This window comes from Siphateles boraxobius, unplaced genomic scaffold (assembly GCF_051911475.1).
Source record: "Siphateles boraxobius isolate OS27281-9 unplaced genomic scaffold, OSU_SipBor_1 90, whole genome shotgun sequence".
Lineage (NCBI taxonomy): Eukaryota > Metazoa > Chordata > Actinopteri > Cypriniformes > Leuciscidae > Siphateles > Siphateles boraxobius.
The window spans coordinates 397,501-414,068 of record NW_027509220.1 but is presented as its reverse complement, the minus strand read 5'-3'; the positions used below and the strand labels follow the sequence as shown (position 1 = coordinate 414,068).

At 37.6% G+C, this 16,568-nt stretch overlaps 2 protein-coding genes across 3 annotated transcripts in view; both read right to left on the bottom strand.

Annotated features, from left to right (window-relative positions):
• Positions 1-12,454, bottom strand: part of wnk4a (WNK lysine deficient protein kinase 4a) — a 74,819-nt gene extending 62,365 nt beyond the window's left edge. Inside the window, exons 1-2 of one of the 2 annotated variants that reach the window (XR_013201267.1) lie at positions 12,299-12,420; positions 11,437-12,075 (exon numbers count right to left, since the gene is read on the bottom strand). Coding sequence is in view for 1 of the 2 variants with exons in the window: in XM_077224640.1 (XP_077080755.1) it covers positions 11,437-12,048 (612 nt within the window). In the remaining variant the exon portion in view is untranslated. Of the gene's footprint in view, positions 1-11,436; positions 12,076-12,298 lie in introns of both variants that reach the window. The other variant, XM_077224640.1, reaches the window with a different exon arrangement.
• Positions 12,455-15,014: 2,560 nt separating this feature from the next.
• The window catches only part of vps25 (vacuolar protein sorting 25 homolog), a 9,052-nt gene continuing 7,498 nt past the window's right edge, over positions 15,015-16,568 (bottom strand). Inside the window, exons 5-6 of the mRNA XM_077224675.1 lie at positions 15,965-16,040; positions 15,015-15,817 (exon numbers count right to left, since the gene is read on the bottom strand). Coding sequence (XP_077080790.1) covers positions 15,705-15,817; positions 15,965-16,040 — 189 coding nt within the window. The 3' untranslated portion in view covers positions 15,015-15,704. The remainder of the gene's footprint in view (positions 15,818-15,964; positions 16,041-16,568) is intronic.

The following is a 16,568-nucleotide window of genomic DNA, read 5'->3' as shown; positions in this document are numbered from 1 at the left end:
ATATGCAAAATGATATTACGTTTCTTTCTGCACCTGAGTGGCGCTAAAAGCACGCTCAGGTTTATCTGAAACAGATTAACTTGAATCTGGCAACATTCTATTACGGTAGTTGTTGTATTGTGGCAGTTCAGAAATGAAATGTCCACGGAGTGGCTCTGGTTAATGCTCTATCACGTTTGAAAATAAGGCTAAACCTATAAACGATAGTGTTAATAAAAGTAAATGTGAGATAAAAAGGCATTTACTGAAGTAGACATGCCATTTTAGCTGCTTCTACAAGTCTTTTATCGTGACTCGTACTTCATAGGACTCATAACCAAACGCACTGCATCGCAAGTACCATGCTGTACCAGGTGAGCGACCGAGTACAATGTCAGAAAAGCAAACATCTGGAGCTAGTTATGTGAAGCAAACATCAAAATATATTAGTTTACAAATCATGGACTATCATGACTATCAAAGGTCTGCGCTTTGATACCAATCTTTCATTTGCAAGCCACGTTTTCTAGCATCAGTAAAACCGCATTCTTCCATCTTAAAAATATATCTAAATTACGAAATAAGCTTTCAATGAAAAATGCGGAACAGTTAGTTCATGCGTTCATGACCTCAAGGCTAGATTATTGAAAAGCTCTTATGGGTGGTTGCCCTGCACGCATAATAAACAAACTACAGCTGGTCCAAAACGCAGCATCTAGACTTCTTACTAGAACTAGGAAGTATGACCATATTAGCCCGGTTCTGTCAACACTGCATTGGCTCCCTATTACACGTCGTATAATTTTTTTTATATTGCTGATCACTTACAAATCGCTCTGTGGTTTAGCTCCCCAGTACTTGAGCGAGCTCTTAACGTTTCATAACGTCATTCACGTTTATTGCGATCTCAAAATTCTGGCCAGTTGATAATACCTAGAATATCAAAATCGACTGCTGGCGATAGATCCTTTTCCTATTTAGCACCGAAACAATCTTCCTAACATTGTCCGGGAAGCAGACACACTCTATCAGAGTAAATCTAGGCTGAAAACACATCTCTTTAACCTGGCATACACATAGAGAATTATACATTCCTATTATTCAAATCAGTTAAATGAATATTAGGCTGCATAAATTAGGTCAGCCAGAACCGGGAACAATTCCTATTACACCCGTGACCCGATGTACTCTTTACATCATAAGAAGATTGGCATCTACGCTAATGTTAGTCTTTCGGCTTATTCCGAGGTTCACTGAAATCAGCCGGATCTGGGCCGGATCCAGATCAGATGGTGGACCTGCACCTAGACACGACCACAATGCATGATGTAGTCAGCCGGACCCGGGCCGTATCCAGGTCAGATGGATGACCTGCGCCTAGACATGACCACAACACATCCCTGAAGTGTCAGCAGAGATTGTGTCAACTCGACTCTCCCCTGTGAAGGCCTCACCGACACGACAGCCATCGGCACTCATCCTTAACAAACTCGTCTCCATACCGGCGGGACTCTGATCTTCAACCAGATGAACTGGATAATATTCTGATTGTTCCAATCCAATCTGACTTCTGACCTTTAATGCTGGCTGAATCGTAATCATACACTGTTCGTTCGTTGGCCGAAGAAGAACTGAGCGACTGAGTCTGGTTTCTCACATGTTTTTTTTCTCCATTCTGCCACTGATGTAGTTTCCTTGCCACTTTGGTTCACCTTTGTTGCCATTGGCTTCTGGCTTGCTTAGTTGGGTATATTAAATTTAACATTTAATTTGATATTCAACAATAATATTGATCTGCCTGCATTGACACCATTGTATGAGAACTGAACTGAGCTGGAAGATGACATCAGGGTTTTCCCCAGAGCGGCTATATATATACAGGTGCTGGTCATATAATTAGAATATCATCAAAAAGTTGATTTATTTCAGTAATTCCATTCAAAAAGTGAAATTTTGATATTATATTCATTCATTACACACAGACTGATATATTTCATGTGTTCATTCCTTTTAATTTTGATGATTATAACTGACAACTAATGAAAACCCCAAAATCAGTATCTCCGAAAATTTGAATATTGTGAAAAGGTTCAATATTGAAGACACCTGGTGCCACACTCTAATCAGCTAATTAACTCAAAACACCTGCAAAGGCCTTTAAATGGTCTCTAGTCTAGTTCTGTAGGCTACACAATCATGGGGAAGACTGCTGACTTGACAGCTGTCCAAAAGACGACCATTGACATCTTGCACAAGGAGGGCAAGACACAAAAGGTCATTGCTAAAGAGGATGGCTGTTCACAGAGCTCTGTGTCCAATCACATTAATAGAGAGGCGAAGGAAAGGAAAAGATGTGGTAGAAAAAAGTGTACAAGCAATAGGGATAACCGCACCCTGGAGAGGATTGTGAAACAAAACCGCACAAATGTGGGGGAGATTCACAAAGAGTGGAACTGCAGCTGGAGTCAGTGCTTCAAGAACCACCACGCACAGACGTATGCAAGACATGGGTTTCAGCTGTCGCATTCCTTGTGTCAAGCCACTCTTGAACAAAACACAGCATCAGATGCGTCTCACCTGGGCTAAAGACAAAAAGGACTGGACTGTTGCTGAGTGGTCCAAATTTATGTTCTCTGATGAAAGTAAATTTTGCATTTCCTTTGGAAATCAAGGTCCCAGAGTCTGGAGGAAGAGAGGAGAGGCAAGAATCCACGTTGCTTGAAGTCCAGTGTAAAGTTTCCACAGTCAGTGATGGTTGGGGTGCCATGTCATCTGCTGGTGTTGGTCCACTGTGTTTTCTGAGGTCCAAGGTCAATGCAGCCGTCTACCAGGACGTTTTAGAGCACTTCATGCTTCCTGCTGCTGACCAACTTTATGGAGATGCAGAGATGCACCTGCACACAGTGCCAAAGCTACCAGTACCGGGTTTAAGGACCATGATATTCCTGTTCTTAATTGGCCAGCAAACTCGCCTGACCTTAACCCTTTAGAAAATCTATGGGGTATTGTGAAGAGGAAGATGCGATACGCCACACCCAACAATGCAGAAGAGCTGAAGGCCACTATCAGAGCAACCTGGGCTCTCGTAACACCTGAGCAATACCACAGACTGATCGACTCCATGCCACGCCGCATTGCTGCAGTAATTCAGGCACAAGGAGCCCCAACTAAGTATTGAGTGCTGTACATGCTCATACTTTTCATGTTCATACTTTTCAGTTGGCCAACATTTCTAAAAATCCTTTTTTTTATTGGTCTTAAGTAATATTTTAATTTTCGGAGATACTGAATTTGGGATTTTCATTAGTTGTCAGTTTTAATCATCACAATTAAATGAAATAAACATTTGAAATATATCAGTCTGTGTGTAATGAATGAATATAATCTCCAAGTTTCACTTTTTGAATTGAATTACTGAAATAAATCAACTTTTTGATGATATTCTAATTATATGACCGGCACCTGTATATATAAATTAACTAAATTAATCACTTTTTTACAACAAAACTGAAACATCACTGAATTTACTTTAGCTGGACTGTGACACCATTTTCTTCTGGAAACAAACTTTGTTGCATTATTTTCCTGTTTTCTCTGTAAAGCTGCTTTGAAACAATCTGTATTGTAAAAAGAGTTATATAAATAAATATGACTTGACTTGAGTATCAGGGCTTGACATTAACTTTTTTGCTCATCACCCACTGTGGCTAGTAGTTTTCCAAAGTTACTCAGCATTTTCACTGGCCACAATTTTGACATTGATACCATGGGGAAAAATTGTCATAGATATTTCTAATATTATCTCATAATTTGGCAGCAGGTATATTAGGCTGTCACTTTAAGACCTGACGCATTGAATCCATTATACTGTTACACATCCGTTAACTTTCTCAACTGTTTACGTTCACTTAAAACATAACCGACTGTGTTTACATGAATACTCGCCAAGACCAGCATTTTGACATTTCGTGTGTATTTGACTGACAAAATCTACGAGAATGTGTCAAATTATGCGCAATATGCGCTATCCCACAACGAAATTCAACCCCTTTAACAGCAACAATATTCATCCAGAGCAAATGAAACGAATGAGGGGAGGCGGGTTTGTGTGTAACTCGCAGAGAGAGAAAGCGCAGCTGGTATCGTGTCTATTCTGAGGAAAATAAGTATTGGAAAGCATTTCAGATATTTCAGTATCAATATGCATCAAAAAATCTATATTTTGACAACAATGCATTGCACTTTTATTATTTCAGATGCCTAAAAGACTACAATTGAAAACAAATTATATATTATATATAAAATTAAGAGGAAAAACTGCAGGAAATTGTATGCATAAGCACATTTTTGAATATGCTGAGAATGCAATATTATTAATTACTGAGAATGCAATATTATTCATGAGTCACAATTACATGTCTTTACAAAAATGTTGCGGTTCAATCCCTAGCCCGAAGCTCATTTGGATCCCTTTAGTTGCTATTCAGGTTTATTATAATCATAAACTAAAACTAAAACCAAAAAAAAATTTTCAATGCTTCAAATAATACAAATAAAAAAAACATTAACTGAAACAAAACAAGGCAACATATCTCATTTATTTGTTTAGTTTAGTTGAAATACTAAAATAACTACTAAATAAACTTCTTTATAAAATAAAAATAAAAACAAAAACTTCAGACATTTTTAAGAAATAATAATAATACAAAGGCAAAAAAAAAAAAAAAAAAAATGATTCAAACTTCACCTGAAAATTTAAATTAAAACAAAAATATAAAAAAACAAAAACTATAATAGCATATATCACATTTTTGAAGTTTCTCAAAAATGTAGGTAGAGGGCGTTTTCCAATGAGCCTATGAACACTTAATTGAGGGACAAGCTCAGTGGGAAAAAAAATCCATAAATGGTGGATGAGGTGAGAATGTACACAAAACGACTTGGCTCTTATGACAAACTGCTTGTAATCTTCCTCATTCGTAAGTCCCTTTGGGTAAAATGTATAACAAAAGGATGAAATTCTTCACCTGCAGTGCAAACCACCTACACTCCTAAAAATCAAGGTTCTTTATTTGGGATCGAGTGTTCCATGAAGAACCTTTAACATCAATGGAACCTTTCCATTGTGCAAAAGGTTCTTTATAGTGGAAATGGTTCTTTAGAATTTTAAAATGTTCTTCCCCCTACAAAAAATGGTTCTTTTAAGAACTGTTCACTGAAAGGTTCTTTGAGGAACCAAAAATGGTTATTCTATGGCATTGCTGCGAAATAATTTTTTAAGAGTGTAGCAGTCTGTTGTTGGGTATCATAGATACTGTGTCTGCAGTACCAAATGAGGAGATTTGATCTGGAAGGTCATCATATGTTTGTGTGTGTGGACATGCACGAGGCCAGATTAGAAAAGGTCAGACCACCGGCTGCTGGCTGTCAGCTCATGATGATGTCATTGTGACCAAGCAGAGACGCAGCATCAGAAATCCCATCAGAGCTGATAAAGACCTGCAGGGAGACTCGCTCTTCTACACTCACACCGGGACTGATTTAGCTTTTAAATCAAGCAGCAGGAAAGAGTCGAATGCATTATTAAGTGATTTAAAAAGAGAAATCTGCAAAAGCAACAGTTGCTCACTATTTACTGAGAATGCAATAACACTGCATTCAACAACACCTGTTGTGCGGGGTTCCTCAAGGGTCTGTCCTTGGACCGCTACTTTTTTCAATTTACCTGCTGCCTCTTGGGCTAATCCTTAGACGTTACAATGTTTCGTTCCATTTTTATGCTGACAACTGCCAAATATATGTGCCGCTAAGTCAGTCAAAAACCCTTTTAGAGTGTTTGAATGAAGTGAAAGCATGGATTGCCATGAATTTTTTGTATCTAAATGAGAGTAAAACTGAGTGTGTGTTATTTGCTCCTAGTGACTCAGCTGCTGCTGGTTCTGTTGACCTGGGTTGTCTAACTGGAGACATAAGCCCTGTGGTTACAAACCTGGGAGTCAAGTTGGACGGTCGTTTAAAACTTGATGCCCAGATTAGTGGAGTGGTGAAGACCAGCTTTTTCCAGCTGAGGCAACTAGTCAAAGTAAAACTGGTTCTATCTCGACATGATTTTGAAATTTTAATCCATGCTTTCATCACCACTCGTTTAGATTATTGTAATGCACTTTATAGTGGTTTTAGCAAATCACTTACGGCACGATTACAACTAGTTCAAAATGCAGCTGCTGCAAGACCAAACACAAATCTAGAGGTGACCGAGCATTTGCTGTGGCAGCTCCAAGACTCTGGAATGAGCTGCCTTTGCACATCAGATTGACTGAGTCTTTTTCTGTTTTTAAATCCCGTCTTAAAACTTATTTATTTTCTTTGGCTTTTAACTCAGTTTGAGGGTTGACTTTTCAGTTTTTTTATTATTTTTGTATGTATTTTTTATTGTTTTATTATTTCTTTTGTTGTGCTTCTTTTGTATGTTATTGTTTATTTCTTGATTGTGTTCAGCACTTTGGTCAAGAGTGTTGTTTTTTAAGTTCTTTATAAATAAAGGTGGATTGGATTGGATTGGAACATATTCATGAGTCCAAATTACATGTCTTTACAAAATTGCCGTGGTTCAATCCCCATCCTGAAGCTCAATTTGATCCCAATAGTTGCTATTCAGGTTTACTATCACTAACTAAAACTAAAACCATAAAAACATTTTCAATATTTCAAAAACAAAACAAAAAACATTAACCAAAACAAAAAAAGGCACCATATCTAATTTTCGTTAGGTTGAAGTACTAAAATAACTACTAAATAAAATAAAACTAAAAACAAAAACTTCAGACCTTGTTTAGAAATAATGCAAAAGGCAAACAAACACAAAACAAAATGACTAAAACTTTACCTAAAAATTTAAATGACAACAAAAATATAATAATAAAATATAATTCAAAATATTAACAAAAACTATGCCATATCAACGATAATAAAATAACATGTTGATATTATAGCAATTAAATAATTTTTCACCCAAAAATGCCAAGCTTTACTCACTTCTCATGTCATTTTAAACCCATATGTTCATTATTAACGTATCATGTATTCATTTTTAAAATGATCAGTCAATAATGACTTAAATCGTTTCTCACACAAAATTTGCATAAGATATGGACTATTTTTATAATGCTTTATTGTGTATTTGAAGGGGGGGGGGGGGGGGGTTACTTAACAGGCCCTTTATTTGTGGTTGTTGTATTGAAAAAGAGAAGCGTGAACATTCTTCAAAACATCTCCTTCTGTCCTCAATGGAAGAAAGAAAAGTCATACCTGGTATGACTTAGGTTTGAAATGACATTGAATAAATACTGTAGGTTGACTAAATAATTACATAATTTTCATTTTTGAGTAAACTAATCCTTTAAAAATCACTTCTGTGCTTTGCATCAATCTCAAGCCCAAAGCTCCCTTTTATCCCTTTAGTTCAAGCTGATATTACAGCAATCCCCTCAAAATACTATGAATGTGACCTTCAGGCATTGGGAGCATTTTGAGTGTTTTGAATTATCAGCATGTCCTGATTCACACCTTATACATCAATCCCAGCGTCGGGTTTAATAGAGTCAATCCTGGCCTCACTTTACCCTGAGAAACCCTCATCATCACAGGACGACATGATGCTAGAAAGCAACAGGTGCAAAGAATCGTCCTTACGTGCACATTTCACCCTGTGTTTACACTTCTGAATAACTCTGCCAACTCAGCCCTGTATCAGTCCTGTCAAAACAAAACATGTTTTCCAAAAGCCAGCATAGTATTAAATGGATCCAAAGCACTAAAGGGATAGATTCCATATGTCGTACTAAACTCTAAAACATTTGTTGATCTTCGAAACACAAGTAAAGCTATTTTTAATATTCCATTATTTTTGTTCCATTATTATTTTGAATTTTCAAGCTTCAAAAAGCACCTAATGACATCATAATATCATGCAATTGGAACTATTAAAAGCATAAAACCTATGCAATTTTACTTCAGTTCAGTTTGATTAAAAACGGCAACAATTTAACAAATGTCTTCCTTTGAAATTTCTCTGCATTTTAAAACTATGATCTATGCTATGATCTGTGCCATACTATGCACCCAACATTCATTTCACATACAGCTCTGTATTCTGAATCATTTGTTTTTATGGCATTTTAGGAAACATCTGAAACAAAGTTGATATTAAAATAAAGCACAACATTAATATGTGATCCTCTGGTGGACTGAGAGAACGTGAGTACATGTGTGCGTGAGTCTGTGAGGGAACGTCTCTCTTAATGAACGCAGAGACGTGTGGAAGGCATGTATTACCACAGTTAAGTGTGGAAAGAGTGACCGCCTGGTCGCCTGACTCTGACGCGCATTATTGCTGCTGGTAGACAGAATGCTGATCAAGGTCAAAGAAAAACAGGAGAAAGTTGACAAACCTGGACAAGTGATTTCACAAATCCCCCTACAGCTTCAGGTACAACATCAAAAACTTTTTGAGCTTTACACACCATAGAAACAGAAAAAAGACTGGCTTTTGCACACAAACAAGAACATCTTGTTCATTGGGACAGTTGTTGCACCTGATCCCGCACGACTGATTAGATTTTACAAATAAAGAGCCTGACTGAACATGAGCGAAGAGCACAATAAATCACATCAATTTTCTCCATCAAGATATTGGTTTTAATCAGCCTTTCAGGACAGACCTTCCACAAGCTCTGAGATTGATTAGTGATAGTATTCACTTCTGCACAAGGAGAAATTCAACTTGATTTCCATTTGTTGGAGAAAAAAAAACAAGTTGTTGAAAACTTCTTGAAACACATTTAACTGCCAAATTCCCAGTTAAAAACTACCCATAACTACCCAAAAATCAGAAGAAGAAAAAACACATTTAAAGGGATAGTTCACCCAAAAATTTAAATTCGGTCATTAAACCGGCACTATGCAGTTTTTTTTTAGCTTAACTGAACAGCTTCGGGGTTATTGGAATGGTTATATGAGTCTTTTCGGGTTGAATGGTGGTCGTCTCGCCCCCCCCTGGTGCCTGTGAGTGGAAAAACCGTACTTGCAACTTTGGGCCGGCGGGCCGCGTCAGGAAGTATCGCGTGATTTCAGCTCTCGCGATGTAACGAATTGCTTTACGGCACTGCACACATTACTGTAATTTACAGTAAATTACACGCATACACGCCTCCATCCAGGACCCGGCTAGCTATAAGAACAACTATCGTCCCATGGCAAAGCCGGCATATAAGAAGCAGAAAGCTAGAAAAGCATTGTCGGAGGAACAGAGAAAGAGGAAACGGCAGACTGACCGAGCGAGGAGTAAGACACGAGTAAACATCGGACCTGCGTTTTCAGAATGGAGAAAAACACGTAGAAAGCGCGGTCGGGAGAGTTTAGAAAAAGGTAACGAGAATCTGACAGCGCGAGGAACATGACAAGAGTCCCACTCGCTCAGGCTTTCACTGTTAAAGTTGATTCCTGCGATTATCATGAGAGCAGTTGTCAATATCTCACATAATTATCAGGACATAAATAAGCCTACACGTTGTAAATAGTGTAAATGAGTGCAATTTGCAAACTATTATGATAAATTGCAATAATCATGTCTAACAACATCACAACAACAAGTGCAGATACGCTCTGAGTGAGTTGTATTTACGACAGTAACGTTAAATACAAGTACTCTACAGCGACTCTAGGGATCGCTTTTTGACAAAAACAGAAATCCTTAGTCGTTCCAAACCCGTAAGACTTTCGTTCATCTTTGGAACACAAATGAAGATCTTTTTGATGAAATCCAACAGATTTCTGTCCCTCCATTGACAGTCTACGCAACTACCACTTTGATGCTTCAAAAAGTTCAAAAAGAGATTATAAAACTAATCCATATGAATTGAGCTGTTTAGTACAACATTTTCTGAAGAGACTCGATCGCTTTATATGATGAACAGATTGAATTTAAGCTTTTATTCACATATAATCATTCATCAACTCACACATCATTTATAATAAATGGAAGCTCAAACATGTTCGAACCAATGAGGTTCATTCTCGTGTTACGCAGCACGTTTGAGCTTCTGTGAGAACCAATGAGATTCATTCTCGTGTTACGCAGCACGTTTGAGCTTCTGTGAGAACCAATGAGATTCATTCTCGTGTTACGCAGCACGTTTGAGCTTCTGTGAGAACCAATGAGATTCATTCTCGTGTTACGCAGCACGTTTGAGCTTCTGTGAGAACCAATGAGATTCATTCTCGTGTTACGCAGCACGTTTGAGCTTCTGTGAGAACCAATGAGATTCATTCTCGTGTTACGCAGCACGTTTGAGCTTCTGTGAGAACCAATGAGATTCATTCTCGTATTACGCAGCACGTTTGAGCTTCTGTGAGAACCAATGAGGTTCAATCTCGTGTTACTCAGCGCGTTTGAGCTTCTGTGAGAACCAATGAGATTCATTCTCGTGTTACGCAGCACGTTTGAGCTTCTGTGAGAACCAATGAGGTTCATTCTCGTGTTACGCAGCACGTTTAAGCTTCTGCGAGAACCAATGAGGTTCCTTCTCACATGTCAAGCAGGTTCGGTTGAGCTTCTGTTTATGCTCACTGAAAAATGTTTAAATGTGAATAAAAGGCTAAATTAAATCTGTTAAATCATATAAAGCGATTGAGTCTCTTCAGAATAATAAATACTTTAGAACTGTTCTTAGTTCATGTTGGTTAATGTTAACAAATGCAGCCTTCCAGTAAAGTGTTACTGAAAAAAGTAGCTCTTGCAATATGCTAATATGCTTTTATACTTATAATAAAGGACTATATGTTTAATAAATGATTTATTGATTTACTGTACTGTTGATTACTGGTATGTTATTTCCAATGCTTTATGGGAAGAATAGCAAATTCAGAATTTTGTTTTCCAAATGTCAATGACAATTTGTTGCGAATCAAATGTTACAATGTTGCGATTAATCTCGGAGTGGCTTGGTTTGGTTCATGGCTCCTAATCTTAGATTTCTGTTTAGGACAAAAACACTCCAAGCAAGGCAACTAAAACAGTCCACATGTGCTTTTCCAAGCATCCGTGCAGAAGTCAAATACAGAAGAATGGTCTGATAGGCTTGTAAGCCACGCATCAGGAACATCTGCTCCATTTGCTTAAAATATAGTATACTGTGGATAGGTTGTGCATCAGGTCTAAAAATCATTTGCCTCGCCAATCCAGAGGCTCAGGGACTACTACTCAATCCAACTCATACTCAGGGACTACGGATGAAACATGCACATTTACATTGAAGTTTTACTACGGTGTTGATTGATGTGCATTGTCCCTGTTAAAAAATAAATGCATAAATAAATAAACACCAATATATGACTGCAAACGGATGTCTAAACCTGCATGGAATATCCTACATAACCAAAACATTAAAGAGACCTTACCTGTAATTCGCACCATGCCACTTCCACTGTGGTCTCTGTGTCCAGCCCCTTGTAGACCGTCTTGAACGACCCTCTCCCAATTTCAATGTTGAACTTCAGATACCTTCCATCCGGTGAGGTGGCCACCGCTTTGGTCTCAATGTCCTCTTTCTCGTCCTGCTCCAGTCTGCTCACGAATGGGCGTCGTGGAACCACATGCTCGACCTTGGACCCCTCATTGTCCGAATCTGAACTGGCATCCTGAGCCGGGGACAGAGGCGTCTGGACAGAGTTTCTCCAGTCCACTGGAGCTTCTGGATTGGCGTTGGGAGTAGAAGACTCTGGGCTGGAGACCAAAGATGGAGAACTTGGAGATGTATGGTCTGTTTTATCTTCCTCAGTTCTTCTCTCTGATAATATGTTTTCAGAAGACCATGACAGCGCTTCGGAGAGTGTCTCAGTGTATATTTGCGGGTCAATATCCACACTGAGTTTATGAAGCACGTATGAGTTCCTCCTCGCGCTCAAGGAGTGCGTTCGCAGCATTGGCACTCTGGGGAGACAGTCCTCCTCTAATTCAACAGGTAAACCTGGAAAACCACGTCCAGCGAACTCAACTTCGGCATGAGACATGATGAGGACTGCTCAAAGCATCACAAACTGGATGGAAAAAAGACAAATAAACAAGCGCGCGCGTTAAACGCAAAGCATCAAGAACATTATGTGCCTGACGGTTGCGCCTTTTTCTTCACTTTTACAAGAAAATATGACAAATATAACAGCAAATTAGGTTATAATAACAACAACAACAACATAAATGAGATAGCGTTCTTTATATGGAATATATAACGTCCACAGAACGCGCTAGTGAACTTAGATCTACCTTATTTCGAGCAGTCTGAAAATACTCCAGAATTGAAATAGCACATTACACTCGAATTTCTCCACACACGCGCGCGGTTGCTTCGCATTCTGCAGAGGCGCGCGTGCACAACAGCTCTTCACAGTGAGCGAGCGGCTGACTCCGCCCCCTTCACCTGAGTGAGTGAGTGAGTCCCGCAGAGCGTTGGGTTTCACTGCAGGCTTGAGTAAATCCAGCCTAGATCTGTCTGTGCCACCAGAACACCTTGTGTCGGTTCGCTTGCGATGTCCGATCCGTTCTTTTGAGTGAATTTGATCTTAATCGCTTGAACCGGCCATGGTCTGGACCAGGTGGGTTCAATTTTTAGAGGCCACCCAGATATGATCATCGCCAGTACGGGTTCAGTTTTTGTATGAAGATCTATTAACGACATTACAATTTCTCAAGCCAACATCAAAGTTTGTTTACAAACTCATCTAATTATAATTGATGTGTAAGCTATTTATTATGTATCATATAGTAATTGACAATCAATAAATCAATTGGGAACAGTAAGAGAATTTATTAAATTACTATTAATGTAAAGTTGTCCTTGATTTTCATAGTTATTCATACACACTCATATACAACACCCCATAGAGTCTGGGTGGACTATTTTAGACTTTTCTCATGCTGGATTTAGGACATGATTATTAAATAACTATTCTGCCCGCAAAATACAAATAATAATAATAATATAGCCTATTTAAAAAGGGCTCAGCTTGTCATGTTTTTGTCTGAATTAGTTTGGTCATCTAATAAAAGCAACATTCCACATCTGAAAAAAAAACACTAAAATCTTTTGCATTTCTTGTTAAAATTAAGTAACTCCAAAATATAACCTTTTTGTTTAATGTATCATGTAATAATGATTTTGATTCACAATGTCTACAACAGAATGGGAATAATTGTAAAATAATTGTAAACTCATTGTCTCTTATAAATGGAGAGTAGCCTATGTTTGTCTGTCTCTCACAACCAAGAGCAAAAACCTTCTGCAAACCATATAAACAACACTGGATTGTATTTATGAACTCTAGCCCGTCTAAACCAGAAAAGGTCCAGGATCTGAGGACAGCTCACATTCTCCAGCACAAGTTCAAGCGGTGCCAGAAACTTCTACCAACCACACAAAGCATCATTCATACCTGAGGCTATCCATTTACTCAGAGCACAGAACATTTGTGCAACTTCCCTCCTGTACTTCTAAGTATTCTGTGCAGTTTATATTTTTTTATTAAACGTACACTATTGTGTTCAATACATTGTAGCCTACTGTATATTCCATAACATACAGTGGTTGCAGCGCTTGCAAACGCCTGTTTGATTAAGTCAAATTAAAAATGTATTATAAGTGCATTAGTACCCTTGCGTCTGTTCCATTATGTGTGCTCAACACTAAACTGGCCCTCAGGGATGATTAATAAAGATGCGTTGCATTATTTTGTAAACGGATGTTCAGCAGAGGAAGCTGTTTCATGATACTTTGGCACGCACGTGAGCGCCACCTGTCTCTTTCTCTTACTGAGTGGCACGTGAAAAACAGAAGGTCATTGGATTTAGCAAATATATCGAAATTAATCAATTATATGTAATCTGGATTACATAATCAGATTCCAAAAAGTAAATACTGTAATGAGATTATAACACTTTTCGTTCCCTTTTTTTGTTTTACATGATTATTTATTATTCACAAAATGGTAGTAAATTATTCAGAATTTATTGATTCTTCTTAAATCTTTTTTTTAAACTTTCAAATATCCTGTTTTATGGAATTGTACGCACAGACTGACTGACCACTAGTCAGGCAACTAAACTTGCATGGAAAATTGAAAGGCCACACAGCAAAAACAAATCAAAAATTTCATCTTTTTGCTAGTTTTTTTATTTTGATTTATTTTCAAATTATTTTAATTTAACTTAATTAGATTTTAATTAATTATCAGCGTTTCATATATGTATGAACCCCCAGTAATTCATTCAGATGGGAAACCCTGAAATAATGTAATGTTTAATGCACTTTATGTTGTCGATAACAAAAAAAAAGGAATAATTTTTTTCTCTTTGTATTTTTTATATGGGACAAGATTGTCCTGTTTAAATCAATGTTATAAACAATATAGGTCAAAAGTAGTCAGATTACATTACCTACAATGTGTAATATATTACATTACAAGCTACAAATTTGATCATGAAACTCTTATTCTGTAATGGACTACAATTTATAAGTAATCTAACCAGCATTCTCTTCTCAGCATTCTCGAGGGCGGGGCAACCTGTGACTCACATGAGATCCACCAATAGCAAACCACAACCATTCAATCATTTTTCTTGTTCGAGAAGCCGTTCCCTCGGATATATGTCACAATTGTGAAGAAAAGACTAAACAACTTCAATTTCAAGCCACCAATCTGCAACTTTTTTTTCAACAATTATTAAATTAAATGCTATTTAAAATGATATTTTTTTTGCAATGTATAAAATAGATTTATACTTTAAAACATTTCTGTACATATCCGAGAGACTAACTTTGTAAAACTCTTTACCCAAACCATGAGCAACAGTAATAATTACACATGTCAACTCTTCCATTACAAGCATAGAGCAGATGACTATGCAGTTCAATGCTTCAAGAGATTTGCATATGAAAATCAAATATTTAAGGCAAGCGCTCTTCAGTAAAGACAAACACAGAGCATTTTCAAGGGGTTTTGCAGAAGAGAACTGAAAACGTCTCCATCATTTATTTGTACAGTATTACATAGATATAAAAGGTGGTAAGATACAGTGACAGTCGGGGAAAAGGAGTCAATGCAACCAGATTTCGGCAAAATGTTGTTCATTTGAATTCCACCGCAATCAGAAACCAGACATTTACTCAAGAACATTTTATCTTAGCCAGGAAGCATCGCAGGATTCGCAAAAGTCGTGTCTGAGATAAGAAGACCGTCTTTTGACTTTGTGGTCCTACACAGAACAAAGATTCAAGTAGAACAAGAGTCCTTCAGGATCGACAGCAACAACAGGAGTGAAATAAAAACATATGTACACAAAAAATGAATTTAGTCTCCATCTACATTAAGATATTGATATTCCTTAGTTTTGGTCTGACATTTCGCTTTGTATGCATAATGGTGAAGAACAAAATCTTGTTTTCTTAACTCGGCTCCAGTTTTGACAGGTGTAAAACCACCAATTTAAACATGTTCCAACAAGGAAGACCCTTACATGTATTTTGGGCTCATATGCCAAATAATGACTTGCCGATTTAGCAGTGGAGTGTATTATACAGTCCAAACAAGATCCCAAGTGGACTGAGACAAAAGATCATGCTGGGCTGACAGAAACCCAACACCCCAACCCAAAGTCTGACTTGAGAAAACCTGATTCAAAAGAACTTGACTCCTTTTCCATCATCCATAGAGATCATTTCTGCTTTCCCATCAGCCTGCAGGGCCTGCAGTGAACGCAGCAGCATCCAATCCTCCAATCCGTGAAACTCTGAAAGACACGACAGATCAGTGCAAACCACAGCTGCTTCCTACTGATCCCAGTCAATCCCAACCAGGCAAGTTATTTATAAAGATATATAATTATAAATACTATTTTACTGATGTGGTGCAATGTACATTACACATAATTCTATACCTTCGTTTTCTGTGTCATCCCCATTAGAGAGTTCATAAAGTGTAAACACAGAGTTGACCATGCCATTTTTGGAAACCTACATGTAACAATTGAGGGGAAAAAGAATGTGCACTTAAACACCTCAAGATCACTTGCAGGACAAAATAAGTGAAATGCAATGTTTTCATCAGCAAACACAGTTGACATGACAATTAATAAATCCAGCTGTCAGAATTATATCATGTATGTGGATAAAGCTCAACAAGCAACATTTTTATAAGTATTAGAACGTCCTTGTATAAGAAACATGAGGGAACAGAAATCTATCTATCTGTAAATAGCAATAAGGTCAGTAAGACTTTTTCCATCAAAGGACACATTAAACTGTTCAAATGTGACAGTATACAGTAGTAAGGCATGTATAATGTTACAGAAGATTGCCATTTCAAAATAAATGCTGTTTTGTACATTTAATTGTAATGTATCCATACATCATGGTTGCATGTGTATACTTTATATATGTAAAGTATATTCTATTCTACTTCCTTTACCGTCACTAAAAAAAACGCACATGTAATTAATAAGAATCAGCGAAGAATATCTTTATTTACCAAATATTACTATT